At 43.2% G+C, this 16,607-nt stretch overlaps 3 protein-coding genes across 10 annotated transcripts; 1 reads left to right on the plus strand and 2 right to left on the minus strand.

Moving 5' to 3' along the window:
* LOC139420198 (gamma-crystallin N-B) lies at positions 1-3,001 on the plus strand. Its single transcript, XM_071170024.1, has 4 exons — positions 1-88; positions 1,167-1,415; positions 2,030-2,175; positions 2,781-3,001. Exons 1-4 carry the CDS (start codon positions 68-70, stop codon positions 2,914-2,916), a joined length of 552 nt encoding a protein of 183 aa, XP_071026125.1. The 5' UTR covers positions 1-67; the 3' UTR covers positions 2,917-3,001.
* A 1-nt stretch (position 3,002) lies between these two features.
* On the minus strand, positions 3,003-8,921 carry LOC139420196 (NEDD8 ultimate buster 1-like). Of its 8 annotated transcripts, none has more exons than XM_071170016.1 (15): positions 8,757-8,921; positions 8,315-8,439; positions 8,012-8,179; positions 7,850-7,914; positions 7,660-7,724; positions 7,266-7,433; positions 6,974-7,062; positions 6,649-6,755; positions 6,204-6,390; positions 5,960-6,067; positions 5,662-5,814; positions 5,206-5,352; positions 4,912-4,998; positions 4,595-4,796; positions 3,491-4,325 (listed from the first exon to the last, which is right to left on the minus strand). In XM_071170016.1, the coding sequence occupies exons 2-15, from the start codon at positions 8,429-8,431 to the stop codon at positions 4,156-4,158; spliced, it is 1,833 nt and encodes a 610-aa protein (XP_071026117.1). In that variant the 5' UTR covers positions 8,432-8,439; positions 8,757-8,921; the 3' UTR covers positions 3,491-4,155. The 8 variants fall into 8 exon arrangements, with proteins under 8 accessions (XP_071026118.1, XP_071026117.1, XP_071026119.1 ...); XM_071170018.1 differs by having other exon boundaries at positions 8,539-8,877; XM_071170020.1 differs by having other exon boundaries at positions 3,492-4,325; positions 4,616-4,796.
* A 5,478-nt stretch (positions 8,922-14,399) lies between these two features.
* LOC139420612 (uncharacterized protein C9orf152-like) lies at positions 14,400-16,390 on the minus strand. The gene is made up of 2 exons (XM_071170809.1): positions 16,191-16,390; positions 14,400-15,350 (listed from the first exon to the last, which is right to left on the minus strand). Exons 1-2 carry the CDS (start codon positions 16,273-16,275, stop codon positions 14,839-14,841), a joined length of 597 nt encoding a protein of 198 aa, XP_071026910.1. The 5' UTR covers positions 16,276-16,390; the 3' UTR covers positions 14,400-14,838.
* Between the last annotated feature and the right edge of the window lie 217 nt (positions 16,391-16,607).

A 16,607-nucleotide genomic window follows, 5' to 3' on the forward strand; every position in this document is an offset into this window, starting at 1 on the left:
TTGAGGTGTCCAACTTTTTTACTGTTACACTTTACTTGTGGGCCAGGTTGGACAGTATCCAGTGGAAATGTCGCAGTATTCTGGAAAGGTAAGCTGCACCTGGGTCTTCTTGTATACACACGGCATCAGGTAGGTTACCACTGGGACATAACTGACTGGATAGCCAGGCCAGGTCTCCCTTGAAAAACAGGTATTTGGACCTCACTGGGACTACCAGGTAAAGGTTAGAGAGAACTCCAGCCAATAAACATATAGGTTTGGGAGTGTATGCATTTAACAGGTAGTGTAGGTGTGATAACATGAGTTTGGAAATTTGGAGGCAATCCCTGGTGAAAATGTGAGATTGTTCTGATCAGTGCCATAACTGTCTTGCTGGGAGAAATGTTAAATCTGTCAAGGGAGTTAAAATATTATATCTAAAAGAGCAAGTCCTGGGAGCATTTCATTTATTTATTTGATTTAAACTATCAGTGGCCGGTATGGATAATTAGTTGGTGGCTGGCCAATAGGAATAGACATACCATAGTCTTGTATGCATAATGCTGCTAAAGCCAACTCGAGTCTTTTATTAATAGCTGCAGTTGGTTACAGCACATACATACAGCATGGAAACAAGACTGCATGACAACATCTGGAAAGCTGAAGCGTTAAAGTTTCCGCGATTAGAAATGAAAAGGTAACATCCGGTTGAGGCGACATATGCAGCTTTTACCTTGAATGAAGTCTACTCTAAAGCGGAAACATTGCGTTTAAATTTCAATCACGCTGTAAAGTTGAACTTCCGTGATGTGGATTGAATAGACAGACACTCCACTGACAAAGTGTCCGTTAAGCCTCTAGCCTGGGATCCAAACTCAATCGCTCTGGACGTTTCACTACATTTGGCCAAGTGAACAATAAAACGAAATGGAGCAATGGAGTTTGCATCCAAATACTATTTGAAATCGTTCAAATACTTTAAGCGTTTGCTTTAGCCTGCCTGCAGTGGCAGCTGGGTGGGGGTTGCACTTTTGGGATTCTTCTATGGGTTGCATTGCAACAGGCAAGCTCAATCAAACCAGTTATATTATGATGTTAAATATTATTTGATCCCAGGCTATCCTACCTCGACCTCCCCACCCTAACTAATAAACTGTGGAATTAACCTCTTCACCCACCCAACACAGATCACCTTCTACGAGGGAAAATGCTTCACCGGCAGGCAGCTGGAGGTCAGGGGCGACTGCGATAACTTCCAGGACCGTGGCTTCATGAACCGCGTCAACTCCATCCGTGTGGAGAGCGGCGCCTTCTGCTGCTTCGACCACCCCGACTTCAAGGGACAGCAGTACATCCTGGAGCACGGCGAATACCCAGAGTTCCAGCGTTGGAACAGCCACAACGACCACATGGGCTCCTGCAAGCCCATCAAGATGGTGAGAGATGGGGTTAAGGGTTCCGGATTGTAGGGATAGGGGTTAAGGAGTGAAGGGATAGGTTAAGGTTTGAAGGGATAGGGGTTAAAGGGATAGGTTAGAAGGGATAGGGGTTAAAGGGATAGGTTAGAAGGGATAGGGGTTAAGGTTTGAAGGGATAGGTTAAGGTTTGAAGGGATAGGGGTTAAGGAGTGAAGGGATAGGTTAAGGTTTGAAGGGATAGGTTAAGGTTTGAAGGGATAGGGGTTAAAGGGATAGGTTAGAAGGGATAGGGGTTAAGGTTTGAAGGGATAGGTTAAGGTTTTGAAGGGATAGGGGTTAAGGTTTTAAGGGATAGGGGTTAAGGTTTGAAGGGAAAGGGGTTAAGGCTTAAAGGGAAAGGGGTTAAGGTTTAAAGGGAAAGGGGTTAAGGTTTGAAGGGATAGGGGGGTGCTAATGAGGATGATGAGAGGTTACGTTATAGAGCCATTTTCTACTTTAACTCAAAAGATACTTTAGATTCTTCTCGCTCATCTTCATTATAATAGTACTCCGTATTCCGCTGTTGAAAAGCGTGTATGAAATCCAAATGCAGACTCATGTTAACCCCTCTCCCCTTCTACTGTGTCTTGCAGCACGGCGAGCACTACAGAATGGAACTGTTCGAGGCCTGTAACTTCTCTGGCCAGTGTGTGGAGGTCTGTGACGACTGCCCCTTCCTGCAGAGCCGTGGTTTCAGCAAGAGCTGCATCAACTCCATCAAGGTCTACGGAGACGGAGCGTAAGAAACACACCTCTAGCCACAGACTGCAATCACACACACACGTAAAACTGTGAAATCAGAGATAAACACATTTACAGTGATTACACATTTGGATCTATTTTTGTTGAGCTAAGATATCCAACCTTTTAGCATGTAGGAACATAATTGGAACACATATGCCAACGATCTAGCAGGTAAAGCGTAGACACTGCTGAATTCCTAAATAACTAATTCCACTATTCACAACTGTGGTCCCAACTGTTATTTTCCAGGAGTGAGTTGAATATTAAAGGGGAAGTTCAGGATTTTACAACTTGTTGTTAAATGGTTCCTCACCCTGAAAGTAGTATATTTATTTTTAAAAGCCAAACCACATATGTAGTTGATTTGATGTGTGATAGATTTATAAAATACTATGTAATTGATTCATTTATTAATTGAATGGACAGGCTATAGCTATTAGCAAACACACAATACATTTCTATATTTGACTTAATATCCTGACCACATCAAATTACACACAGTAGATCTATTTAGGCCATTACTGCTATTCCATCTTCTCTAACAGTGTGTGAAGTGAGCAGATGTGTGACCATTTCTAACCTGCCGGTTTCCTTCTGTAGCTGGGTGATGTACGAGGAGCCTAACTTCCGCGGACGCATGTACATCGTGGAGAGAGGAGACTACTGCAGTCACAATGAGTGGCAGGCCGAGAACCCCAACATCCAGTCCATCCGTAGAGTGGTCAACTACTTCTAAACCTTTCCCTGTCCTGCCCCAGAACCGCATGGACTGACTTTCATAATTCTAGAAATGTACAATAAAAAAATACATTTAAAAAACATAATACCACAAATGTATTTTTATTCGAACACTTGCTGTGTTATGTTTCTGTGAGATACGTGTGAGTGTACGAGGGTCTATATAGAGCAGTGGTTTTCAACCTGGGTACTAGGACCCCTGGGGGTACTTGGGAAGACTCATTAAGAATATTGGCTTAACGATTGATTGCACATGAGGGGGTACTGCGAGAGCAAAACATATCTGGGGTAAGGCACCCCAAAAAGGTTATGATTAGATAGCACAGGAGGTTGGTGGCACCTTAATTGGGGAGAATGGGCTCGTGGTAATGACTCAGTGGAATGGTATCAAACACAGGGTTTCCATGTGCTTGATGCCATTCCATTTGCCCCGTTCAAGACATTATGAGCCATCCTCCCCTCAGCAGCCTCCACTGGTAGATAGATACGGTATAGAGCACAGGCACAAGAAAAATAAATGTTCATACTATATCACTCATTCACGACTGTGAATCATGAGGCACAAATACATCCTAATTGCAAAGGAGTATTTATTGTATGTAATAACAGGTTCTTAAATTAAATGCACATGACTTTGAAACTAAAGGCAACCTGAACTAATATGGCACTAAGACCAGTTATGTATTGTCATATTGGTAATCAAACTCCATGAAAACCACAACTGAAATAAAAACAGAATTTAACCCAACTTAATTTCTTGATTAAATTACTTAAAGGGATCTGGAATACTAAAACAGAGCACGAAGACAAATGTATTTCAGTTGGAGAAACATCTTGTACACAAGCAACCAAAAATCCCTTTACGATACAATTATAAGCCTCACATTCTAAACAGGGTTGAAATCTCAAACATGAACCTTCAAATAATCCAAGTGGTGAGAATGGGGAGAACACAGTCCCCTCTAGAGCATAAACCAGTCAGCAGATTCACTTTCTGATTTCCTTTTTTGATTGACGTTAGCTCACTTCCTTACAAATTATTTCCAATCTGTTTCACATGTTTAAATGACAACACTTTAGTACAAAAAACAGAATGTAAAAATGTTGATGTATCGCTATGGGGGAAAAAAACAATAATCACAAACCTAATTTGGGGTCTAAAAAGACCGAAATCAAACACCCTTGTTTTAGGACGTGGTGGAAGTGCTTTAAAAATGGCCGCCGGCTGGACGGCACTTTAGCTGGAGGGGGTACAGTTCCTGTGGAGGTAGGACTTCATCTGAGCTATGACCTCGCTCTCCTCCTCCAGGGTCAGGTCCAGGTAGTCTTCTTCATGTCGGGGGATATCCTCCAGCACCTCATTCACCAGGTCTACGTCCATAGGGTCCTCCCCTTGGCTCCCAGAGCCTGGACACACCAATGACAAGTGTCATGTTCATTAGGGCTCTACTTTGGGGATTTGGGTATAAATGGCATCCTGGTGCCTTAAGTATCAGCAGCATATTGAATGCCTCTTTCTCACATAGACCTCTCCACAGTGGAACACTAGCCAGTGTATGTGACAATAAAACCGATTTTTTAAATGGATTTATTCAATAAAACCTGTATTGTTGTATTAACGGAGTAATGAGAGCGTGAATCCATCTGTTCATCTGCATGCTTCTCTGTGTACGTACGTGTGTGAATGTGAGTCCTACCTGCGGACTCAGAGGAGGTGCTGGGCTCCTCGGACAGTGAGGAGGGGGGAGAGGGGGAGAGCAGCTCTGGGGGCAGGACCCCCTGGTTGTCCAGCAGTAGCTGGGTGGCCCCTTGCACGTCTCCCCCCGTCAGCCTCAGTGCAGCTTCGGCAGCCTCCGGCTCAAAGCCCAGGTATAACAGCTATGCAGAGGGAAGGATAAGGTACCATACTAAACTGATAAACCTACCTTTTATACTGAAATAGTGACGAGAGCGAGTGAGTGAGTGAGAGCTCGAAAGAGGTAGGTGATGTTACCTGCTCAACCTTGGATTGATCTATGGGGAGCTCTGTGTTGTGGTTGGTTACAGCAGCAGACTCAGCCTGGGTGGACTCTAGAAGAATCTAGGGGGAAACAAGCAAACAAGGATCAAGTAATACAAAAATAATAAATATTAGCAAAGTATGCTAGCCTGCACCTACACTCTTCTGCTAGCTAATGTTGCTTCATGGCTCTGGTTATGGTAACATGTTGTGATGGTTGGCATATCCTCTTTCATGGCGTATTGAGAAACAATGTGTGTTTTTGCAGTAGCAGCGACTGCCTCTCACCCCATAGGCTCTGTCCATGTCCCCGTCTGCCTGATGGAGGGCCCGGGCAGCGTCTCTCTTGGAGTAACCCAGCGCTCTGAGGGTGGCCAGGCCCTCCATACGCCTCATCCTCTTCTCCCTCTCCTGCTGTTTCATCTCCTCCCTCTCCTGACAGGGACAGACAAAACCATAGAATTACACTCAATATGTCCACCGCTCCACCCATCATGGGACACTGACTTGAATAGTTCTAGTAAGTGTATTTCTATGATTATAACAGCCCTGATAACTTAGTTGCTATTAGGATATATTTCCTATCATCTGCAACTACATCAAGTGAGAGCGCTGGTCCCTATGAGTGTCGGCCCCTTTTTCCCTACTATGGGACTTATTTAATTAATAAAAATATAATAAACTAGAATAGACATTACCATTCAAATCAACATTGCGTCATTCTATTGCTCAGGGGGGACCCACCTGTCTCCTGTGGGTGATGTGCAGTGCGGCCTCGTCTACGTTGCCGTGGCAGGCCCTCAGGCCTAGACGGGCCTCCTGCTCAGAGAAACCCAGACCCATCAGCCCGGTCATCTTCCCTGGGTCCAGACACAGACGCCCATACAGGTCCTCCACCTACAACACAGCAGGAGTAAGAGGTAGAATCAGTAATATTACAGTGAGGTGCCTCCCTGCTTATAGAAATGTTGTTGGTAATGTCTGAAGACAAGACAATCTGGAAGCAGGAATCCAGATTGTACAGCCAGATGATGTACTGTACCCGCATTAGCTTCTGTGTGGCCTGGTGTTCGTTACCATCCAGGTACGCTAGTAAGCTCTGTAGGAGGTACAACCTGAGGAACAGCACTTCCTCTCGTCCTGTATTTCCCTGAAAACAAAATTAAATTAATAAAATGTACTATATTACAACTTTTATGAAATTCAGATCAACGTAGGTGCCTAGTGGGTAGGGGTTAGCCGTTGTTTGTTAACAGAGCCATAAACCATAGATGGCGGTTCATCACCTTGATCTGCATGAGCCTCTGCTGCTGCTCTCCGTAGCACTTGAGGAAGCAGTCCTCGGCTCTCTGCAGCCTCTGCTTGCCGTCATCCAGGCAGGAAAGGGCCTCCAGGGCTCTGTAGCACCACACGATGTCCAGCTGCAGTACTGCATAGTTGTCCACCGTGCTCAAGAGCACCGAGCCACATGTACTGTGGAGAGACACACAAAATATATATCTTACATCAGTCTTAATAAATCGAATGGATCGGAGGAACTGTACAATGGTATTAGAGGTGGAACAGAACGTGTAGCAGAAGTCGTACACATTCAAAGTCAAATAAAATGATAACACCATAAAATGATCTGACATTTTTAATCAGACATTGACGGTTTTAACCAAAAGTTAAATGTGTGTTTTGACCAATATCTGCCTTGACAAAAGATTTCTGTGATTGTAGGTGTTTTACCCAAACTGGTCGTCAGCTTGCAACAGGTGGCACAGAGCAGCGTCGTACTGTTTTCTCTTCATCAGAGCGCGGCCTTTCTCGTGGAACCCCATGGCTAGAATCAAAGCCTGAGGACAACAATCACACAGCATTAGAAATAGTCAAGAGTTTGTGTGGTGCGGAGTCACAATCAGTGGAGGTTAAATTCACACAGAACACATGGCAAGAATCATAGTTACCATTCAAGCCACACGTTGTGTGAGCTTGCTGTCCACTCGTACTGCTTATCATGGCAGTTATGAATATAATATTGCTCATATGTTCATGAGTCCTTTGTCTAGACTACCTTTTTCTCTCTGTGAGGTATTTTCAGAGGGTTCCCCTTCTGATCAGCAATCTCTAGGAATGGAGTCGTGGCTGGGTCATCGGTGCCATCTACAATGACAACCAAACCACAGAACGAACCACCATAAAATAACACTCCTGTAGCGTTGTGATTGAGGTTAAACGCAGTATGAGGGTTTACTGAGAGGATCTGGATGCCTAAAATGACAACCAAGCCAAAGAATAAGCATGAAGTAATATTCCTGTAGCGTTGTGATAATTGTGATTGTGTTTAAAAGCAGTGTCTCGCTAACCTCTCTCTGAGAGGATCTGGAAGCCCTTCTGGGTTCTCTGGACACTCTGGTCCTGGGTTTTCTTCTTCTCCTCCTCCTCCGCCATCTGTTTCTTCCTCTCAGGCTCGCTCACCCGCAGAACCATAATCTTACTGTTGTTCTTCACGTCCTGTTCATCCAGACGCTTCTCTGTGAAGAGAAACCGTTTCAATGCTTGCAAAGTTGAGAGAGAAAAAATAAGAAACCTGCACATTGGTCTTGCTAATATCACTGCTCTTTATTATAAGCTTTACGTATCGGACTTAAGGACTTCGTCAAAGCTTTTGCATGCAAAGCTGAAATTACCAAACATAATGACAGTTCATATGCATTGATTAGAGGGTGGTTGTGGCAACTAGACCTAAGTGGAACTTACCAGGAGTCAGTGTCTTCCCATTCAAAATTAACTTGATGTATTTGAGTCCATATTGTTCAGCAATCCTATACAAATGTAGGAAGAAAGTAGCACTGTATAGCTTTGTGATCTTAGACATAATAGGCCAATTAAGACACTTCACCCACTGATAACATAAAAGATTGACATTGTGATGGCCATTTTCACTTACCTAGCCATGATATCTTGTGCAAGGACATCCAGTTTAGTCTCCAAATAGTTCTTCTTCTTGACATCCTAAAGCAATCAGGTAAAAAATCAGGAATTATTAGTTTATTTTCTGTAGGGTGTGTCAGGGAAAACACACCCACCCTCAAACTCAAAACACACAAACCTTTTTTCCGTCTTTAGGCAGAAGGAGTTCCAACGTGGCCACAAATGTCTCTCTATAGGTCTTATTCCCCATTCCTCTCTTTACTGCTTGGGATCTGATGCTCTCCAAGGCACTTGCCACTTCAGACACAGAGAAGCACACAATGGGTGCATAGTTCACTGCAAGCTGCTGCAATGACAACAGTGACAAAGACAGACACAGACAGGCATAGTTAAAAACTATCACACAAATCTGACTCATAGTCAGGTGACAGACCAACCAGCTGAATGAACATCAACACATTTAGAATGGCTATAATGTTACCTGCAGAGGTTGCTGTCCTGCCTGGTTGTTTTCTGTGGTGTATGGTGGGTTCCAGAGCTGAATTTTATCTTGTTTTAAAAGATTTACCAGCTTTGCCTGAATATGCATCTCTGCCATTCTCAAAACTGTGGAAAAAAATATGGTAGGAAAAGTGAAAGTGAACAGCTAGCCCGCAAACAATAGGGGAATTCCGCAGGATGAAGTACGAACATGTATGTACTCACTACTGTAAGTCGCTCTGGATAAGAGCGTCTGCTAAATAACTCAAATGTAAAATGGATGAGTAGAACTAACTAGCTACAGTAGGTAGAGCCAATATTATTGTATGCTAACTACGCAGTCGCAGACAACAACAGCTGCGACGCTGCCCATTTTGGCTACGACTAGCTCACGCAGGATAAATACGACACATTCGTTGTTTCAGATTTATTTAAAGATTTACCAAATTAATGATTCAGTCACGTTGGAAGTGTTAACCTTGTCGCCGTATTATTTTGATAGGAACGTGTTGAAACTAGGTTTTTAATGTTATTCTTCTCTTTCACTTCCGTACTAAGGTAAGTCACGAGGTCCAAATTGTCTTCGCTCCTACTCGGTGGCAAAGCACAGAACTTCTAGAAAGTACTCCACCACAAGTATGTCCAATGATTTAAAATACGTAGGTTATCCATTTACATTTTTGGTTGTATTTCATTCCACCTGCTATTACCCTTCATGCAGTGGTGTAAAGTACCTAAGTAAAAATACTTTAAAGTACTACATAAGTCTTTTTTTGTAGTATCTGTACTTTACTATTTATATTTTTTGACAACTTTTACTTTTACTTCACTACATTCCTAAATGAAATAATGTACTTTTTATGCCATACGTTTTCCCCAACAACCAAAAGTACTCATTACATTTTGAATGCTTAGCAGGACAGTAAAATTGTCCAATTCACAGACTTATCAATATAACATCCCTGGTCATCCCTACTGCCTCTGATTTGGCGGACTCCCTAAACACACATTTATTTGTATTTATTTATATTTAACCTTTATTTAACTAGGCAAGTCAGTTAAGAATTGTTTTTATTTACAATGACAACCTACCAAAAGGCAAAGGCCTCTTTTTGGGGCAGGGATAAAAACTTTTTAAAAAAAAAATATATATATATATATATATATATATACAGTGGGGAGAACATGTATTTGATACACTGCCGATTTTGCAGGTTTTCCTACCTTACAAAGCATGTAGAGGTCTGTAATTTTTTATCATAAGTACACTTCAACTGTGAGAGGCGGAATCTAAAACAAAAATTCAGAAAATCACATTGTATGATTTTTAAGTAATTCATTTGCATTTTATTGCATGCCATAAGTATTTGATCACCTACCAACCAGTAAGAATTCCAGCTCTCACAGACCTGTTAGTTTTTCTTTAAAGAAGCCCTCCTGTTCTGTACTCATTACCTGTATTAACTGCACCTGTATCAAATACTTGTTCTCCCCACTGTATATATACACTGCTCAAAAAATAAAGGGAACACTGAAACAGCACAATGTAACTCCAAGTCAATCACACTTCTGTGAAATCAAACTGTCCACTTAGGAAGCAACACTGATTGACAATAAATTTCACATGCTGTTGTGCAAATGGAATAGACAACAGGTGGAAATTATAGGCAATTAGCAAGACACCCCCAATAAAGGAGTGGTTCTGCAGGTGGTGACCACAGACCACTTCTTAGTTCTTATGCTTCCTGGGTGATGTTTTGGTCACTTTTGAATGCTGGCGGTGCTTTCACTCTAGTGGTAGCATGAGACGGAGTCTACAACCCACACAAGTGGCTCAGGTAGTGCAGCTCATCCAGGATGGCACATCAATGCGAGCTGTGGCAAGAAGGTTTGCTGTGTCTGTCAGCGTAGTGTCCAGAGCATGGAGGCGCTACCAGGAGACAGGCCAGTACATCAGGAGATGTGGAGGAGGCCTTAGGAGGGCAACAACCCAGCAGCAGGACCGCTACCTCCGCCTTTGTGCAAGGAGGAGCAGGAGGAGCACTGCCAGAGCCCTGCAAAATGACCTCCAACAGGCCACAAATGTGCATGTGTCTGCTCAAACGGTCAGAAACAGACTCCATGAGGGTGGTATGAGGGCCCGACGTCCACAGGTGGGGGTTGTGCTTACAGCCCAACACCGTGCAGGACGTTTGGCATTTGCCAGAGAACACCAAGATTGGCAAATTAGCCACTGGCGCCCTGTGCTCTTCACAGATGAAAGCAGGTTCACACTGAGCACGTGACAGACGTGACAGAGTCTGGCGACGCCGTGGAGAACGTTCTGCTGCCTGCAACATCCTCCAGCATGACCGGTTTGGCGGTGGGTCAGTCATGGTGTGGGGTGGCATTTCTTTGGGGGGCCGCACAGCCCTCCATGTGCTCGCCAGAGGTAGCCGGACTGCCATTAGGTACCGAGATGAGATCCTCAGACCCCTTGTGAGACCATATGCTGGTGCGGTTGGCCCTGGGCTCCTCCTAATGCAAGACAATGCTAGACCTCATGTGGCTGGAGTGTGTCAGCAGTTCCTGCAAGAGGAAGGCATTGATGCTATGGACTGGCCCGCCCGTTCCCCAGACCTGAATCCAATTGAGCACATCTGGGACATCATGTCTCGCTCCATCCACCAATGCCACCTTGCACCACAGACTGTCCAGGAGTCTAGGAGGAGATCCCTCAGGAGACCATCCACCTCCTCATCAGGAGCATACCCAGGCGTTGTAGGGAGGTCATACAGGCACGTGGAGGCCACACACACTACTGAGCCTCCTTTTGATTTGTTTTAAGGACATTACATCAACGTTGGATCAGCCTGTAGTGTGGTTTTCCACTTTAATTTTGAGTGTGACTCCAAATCCAGACCTCCATGGGTTGATACATTTGATTTCCATTGATAATTTTTGTGTCATTTTGTTGTCAGCACATTCAACTATGTAAAGAAAAAAGTATTTAATAAGAATATTTCATTCATTCAGATCTAGGATGTGTTATTTTAGTGTTCCCTTTATTTTTTTGAGCAGTGTATATATGACAAAACAAAGAGAGACAACCCTACATAAAGAGAGACCTAAGACAACAACATAGCAAGGCAGCAACACATGACAACACAGCATGGTAGCAACACAACATCAAATCAAATCAAATGTATTTATATAGCCCTTCGTACATCAACTGATATCTTAAAGTGCTGTACAGAAACCCAGCCTAAAACCCCAAACAGCAAGCAATGCAGGTGTAGAAGCACGGTGGCTAGGAAAAACTCCCTAGAAAGGCCAAAACCTAGGAAGAAACCTAGAGAGGAACCAGGCTATGTGGGGTGGCCAGTCCTCTTCTGGCTGTGCCGGGTGGAGATTATAACAGAGCATGGCCAAGATGTTCAAATGTTCATAAATGACCAGCATGGTCAAATAATAATAATCACAGGCAGAACAGTTGAAACTGGAGCAGCAGCACGGCCAGGTGGACTGGGGACAGCAAGGAGTCATCATGTCAGGTAGTCCTGAGGCATGGTCCTAGGGCTCAGGTCCTCCGAGAGAGAGAGAAAGAAAGAGAGAAAGAGAGAATTAGAGAGAGCATACTTAAATTCACAACATGACAACAACATGGTAGCAACACAACATGGTACAAACATTATTGGGTACAGACAACAGCCCAAAGTGCAAGAAGGTCAGAGACAACAATACATCATGCAAAGCAGCCACAACTGTCAATAAGAGTGTCCATGATTGAGTCTTTGAATGAAGAGATTAAGATAAAACTGTCCAGTTTGAATGTTTGTTGCCGCTCGTTTCAGTCGCTAGCTGCAGCCAACTGAAAAAACGAATGACCCAGGGATGTGTGTGCTTTGGGGACCTTTCACAGAATGTGACTGGCAGAATAGGTGTTGTACGTGGAGGATGAGGGCTGCAGTAGATATCCCAGATAGAGGGGAATGAGGCCTAAGAGGGTTTTATAAATAAGCATCAACCCGTGGGTCTTGCAACGGGTATACAGTATGACCAGTTTACAGAGGAGTATAGAGTGCAGTGATGTGTTCTATAAGGAGCATTGGTGGCAAATCTGATGGCACATGCTACGTTTGTAAATTATGTCTGAGTGTTGCAATGTTCCCCTGGCAATCTGTACATTTTTATGTTTTATTTTTGATTGAACCTTTAACTAGGCAAGTCAATTAAAAACAAATTCCTATTTACAATGACGGCCTAATGATGTCTGAGAGTCAGTGGTGGAAAAATACTTTAAAGTACTACTCTTTGGGGTATCTGTACTTTACTATTCACATTTTTGACTACTTTTACTTCACTACATTCGTTAAGAAAATATTGTACTTTTTACTCCATACATTTTCCTTAACACCCAAAAGTACTCATTACATTTTGATTGCTTAGCAGGACAGGAAAATGGTCCAATTCAGTTATCAACCAAACATCCCTGGTCACCCTTACTGCCTCTGATCTGGCAGACTCACTAAACACACATGCCTTGTTTGTAAATTATGTCTGAGTGCGGGGGTGTGGCCCTGGCTTTCCGTAAATAAAAAATAAAAAAGAATAAGGAATTAGAAATGATTTATACTTTTGATACTTAAGAATATTTCAAACCAAATACTTTTACTCAAGTAGCATTTTACTGGGTCTTACTTTTACTTGAGTCATTTTCTATTAAGGTGTCTTTGGTTTTACTCAAGTATGACAGTTGGATACCTTTTCCACCACTGCTGAGAGTTGGAATGTTCCCCTGGCTATCTGTAAATTTTGTCTGAGTGTTGGAATGTTCCCCTGGCTATCTGAAAATTATGTCTGAGAGTTGGAGTGTTCCCCTGGCTATCTGTAAATTACGTCTGAGAGTTGGAATGTTCCCCTGGCTATCTGAAAATTATGTCTGAGAGTTGGAATGTTCCCCTGCCTCTCTGAAAATTATGTCTGAGAGTTGGAATGTTCCCCTGGCTATCTGAAAATTATGTCTGAGAGTTGGAATGTTCCCCTGGCTATCTGTAAACTATGTCTGAGAGTTGGAATGTTCCCCTGGCTATCTGAAAATTTTGTCTGAGTGTTGGAATGTTCCCCTGGCTATCTGAAAATTATGTCTGAGAGTTGGAGTGTTCCCCTGGCTATCTGTAAATTACGTCTGAGAGTTGGAATGTTCCCCTGGCTATCTGAAAATTATGTCTGAGAGTTGGAATGTTCCCCTGCCTCTGAAAATTATGTCTGAGAGTTGGAATGTTCCCCTGGCTATCTGAAAATTATGTCTGAGAGTTGGAATGTTCCCCTGGCTATCTGTAAACTATGTCTGAGAGTTGGAATGTTCCCCTGGCTATCTGAAAATTATGTCTGAGAGTTGGAATGTTCCCCTGGCTATCTGAAAATTATGTCTGAGAGTTGGAATGTTCCCCTGGCTATCTGAAAATTATGTCTGAGAGTTGGAGTGTTCCCCTGGCTATCTGTAAATTACGTCTGAGAGTTGGAATGTTCCCCTGGCTATCTGAAAATTATGTCTGAGAGTTGGAATGTTCCCCTGCCTCTCTGAAAATTATGTCTGAGTTGGAATGTTCCCCTGGCTATCTGAAAATTATGTCTGAGAGTTGGAATGTTCCCCTGCCTCTCTGAAAATTATGTCTGAGAGTTGGAATGTTCCCCTGCCTCTCTGAAAATTATGTCTGAGAGTTGGAATGTTCCCCTGGCTATCTGAAAATTATGTCTGAGAGTTGGAATGTTCCCCTGGCTATCTGAAAATTATGTCTGAGAGTTGGAATGTTCCCCTGGCTATCTGAAAATTATGTCTGAGAGTTGGAATGTTCCCCTGGCTATCTGAAAATTATGTCTGAGTGTTGGAGTGTTCCCCTGGCTATCTGCATGTCCCCAGTGAAAGTTGCGCCCATGGTTTGGGGTTAGATTAGGAGATGGCTCGGTCCTCATATTATGATGCTACCAACACGATTGGAGTTTAGCCTAAAACAAAATGCAGCGAGAGACTGACACAAATGACAACACAGAATAGTAGAAGTGAAGGAAAGAACAGCAAAAGTATGGTACCTTTTTAAAATGACTCAGAGTTTTGATGGGATGTTTTAATATTCAATATGCATGTTGAAGTAGCACACTGTACAAAGATATTTAAATCACTGCATCATCACACTGTCTGCACATTCCATCTGGATGGCTGGGATTAAGCTTACTGTATGACAATAATAGGCTATGCACACCAGAGAATAATCAGTCATTTTCCACTCATTTGTTCAGTGGCACAGTCCTGCAGACTCACTGGGGAAAATATATTCCCTTCTGAAACAAACACATTTAGGCTCCAATGAGATGAAACTCAAACGGTAACATACGGGTCCAACACAGGGTAAGGCACAGCAACTTACATGACATCATTAACATGTAAATGGCTGCATAGCAAATGTCCTTATAGCAACTCAACAATCATGTTTTTAATGCAGAAACATATAACACATATTGCACTATAGCAGACTCCCTCTCTTATCAGAATGATGTGTACATCCCAAGTCTCCTGGCAGCCTCTGACTTCTTGGGCCCTTTTCGCTGGGGGAAGGGGTAGTGGTGAAGGGGGCTGGAGGAGAACTGAGGTGGCTGCTGGCCCCCAAAACTCAGTTGTCTGGACAAAACAACTGGGGCTGAGAACTCCTGGGAGCCTGAAATGCTGTTACTGGTACTCAACTCTTCAGAATGGAAAGACGTAGAATCCCCCAAGACTTTGTCACTGGACGTCTCAGGACAGTCCTCAGAGAGCGAAGTCAAACTCGAAGAATTGCTGCCGGTGAATGCGGGGTTCGGATGAGGTGCTATGATACCGTTGGTCCGTCGGTGGATTCCTAAGTGTGTGTACCATGGAGTCATCTCCAGGTGCCTAACAAAATCAATCTCAGCCTCTGACACCGTCCTCTTCCTCTCATGTGTGCTCTTCATCTCCTGGTTGACCGGGACCATGTTGACCAGGGCTTTCCCACTGATCTCTGTTGCGTCATCAGCTGATCCTGTTGGGAAATAGAATAGAAAAGTAAAGACAGGTTAACAGACATTTGCAATCAACCTTTCAGCTCAGAAAAAAAATTAAAAATGAAGTGCTTACTTATGTAGTCATGTTATTGTAACAAAAATGTAACTTGTGTTCAAATGACACACACACACACTTCCGGAAGTCTATAGCCTAGCCAACAGATCTGACCGTCCTGCTTACAGCTGCATTAGGTTTGGATAGACTTCCTGTACATATTACCTAAAACTACCTCGTACTCTTGCACATTGACTCGCGCTGGTACTCCTTGTATATGGCCTCGTTATTGTGATTTATTGTGTTACTTTTTTCAATTAGCAAATGTTCTTACTTTTTACTTCTGCGTTGTTGGAAATGGGCTCATAAGTTAGCATTTCATGGTAAAGTCTACAACAGTTTTATTCCATTGGCGCATGTGACAAATACACTTTTATTTGAATGGGCCAATTTTAAAGTACAAGGCATTTGTCATCCCTGGATTGAGGTATGTTTTCTGAATAATATATTGCAGGGGCTCCACAGGTGTTCACGAAGGAAGTCTGTCCGACCCTAGCGCAGCTGTAAGGGTCAGGTCTACTGGCTACAGTAACTGCCATTTTTGTTGTTCAAAGCAGACGGATCAGGATAATCTGTTGTATGAAGAAACAAAAGTAGCCAAGACTAATTCAGTCAAAACTACTGAAATTCACATTATATAAATCCATTATAGATACAAAAGACCAAGGAAGCAGAACATCGGCCTGTTGCCAGACAAAACTTTAGACAAAACTGGTTGTGTGCATGCCAAGCTCGCACAGCACTCATCGAAAGAGTTGCCTACCTTGTCTGAATAAAACCACCCGGGTCTTTTGTTTCTCTTTAGTGCAGTTGTACTGTTCTCTCAAAAGTGCAATGTCCTGGTTCATCCTGGTTCGGTCCGCGACAATTTCGCGTTGGTCCTCGTCCTCAACCAAATGATTCACGTCTCCGGCTGTTTCCCTACGACTCCGGGATCTTATCCGTTCACAGGAACACGTCGAATTGCAACAGGAGCACCAGGGCGACAACATCCTGTTTGCATTGACGACCTATTTAGATTTTTATTTCCCCAATCAAAAGAAGGCACAACTGACAGAATGAAAAGTTGCCTATTTAACTACCTGCCGCATGTAGAATAGCCCACGGCACTGTGTGCATCTGATTAGGTGTGTAGTGTAACCTATGTACAGTGGTTCTGCAGTTTAATTGATGTGCAAAC

This window comes from Oncorhynchus clarkii, chromosome 11, assembly GCF_045791955.1.
Source record: "Oncorhynchus clarkii lewisi isolate Uvic-CL-2024 chromosome 11, UVic_Ocla_1.0, whole genome shotgun sequence".
Taxonomy (NCBI): domain Eukaryota; kingdom Metazoa; phylum Chordata; class Actinopteri; order Salmoniformes; family Salmonidae; genus Oncorhynchus; species Oncorhynchus clarkii.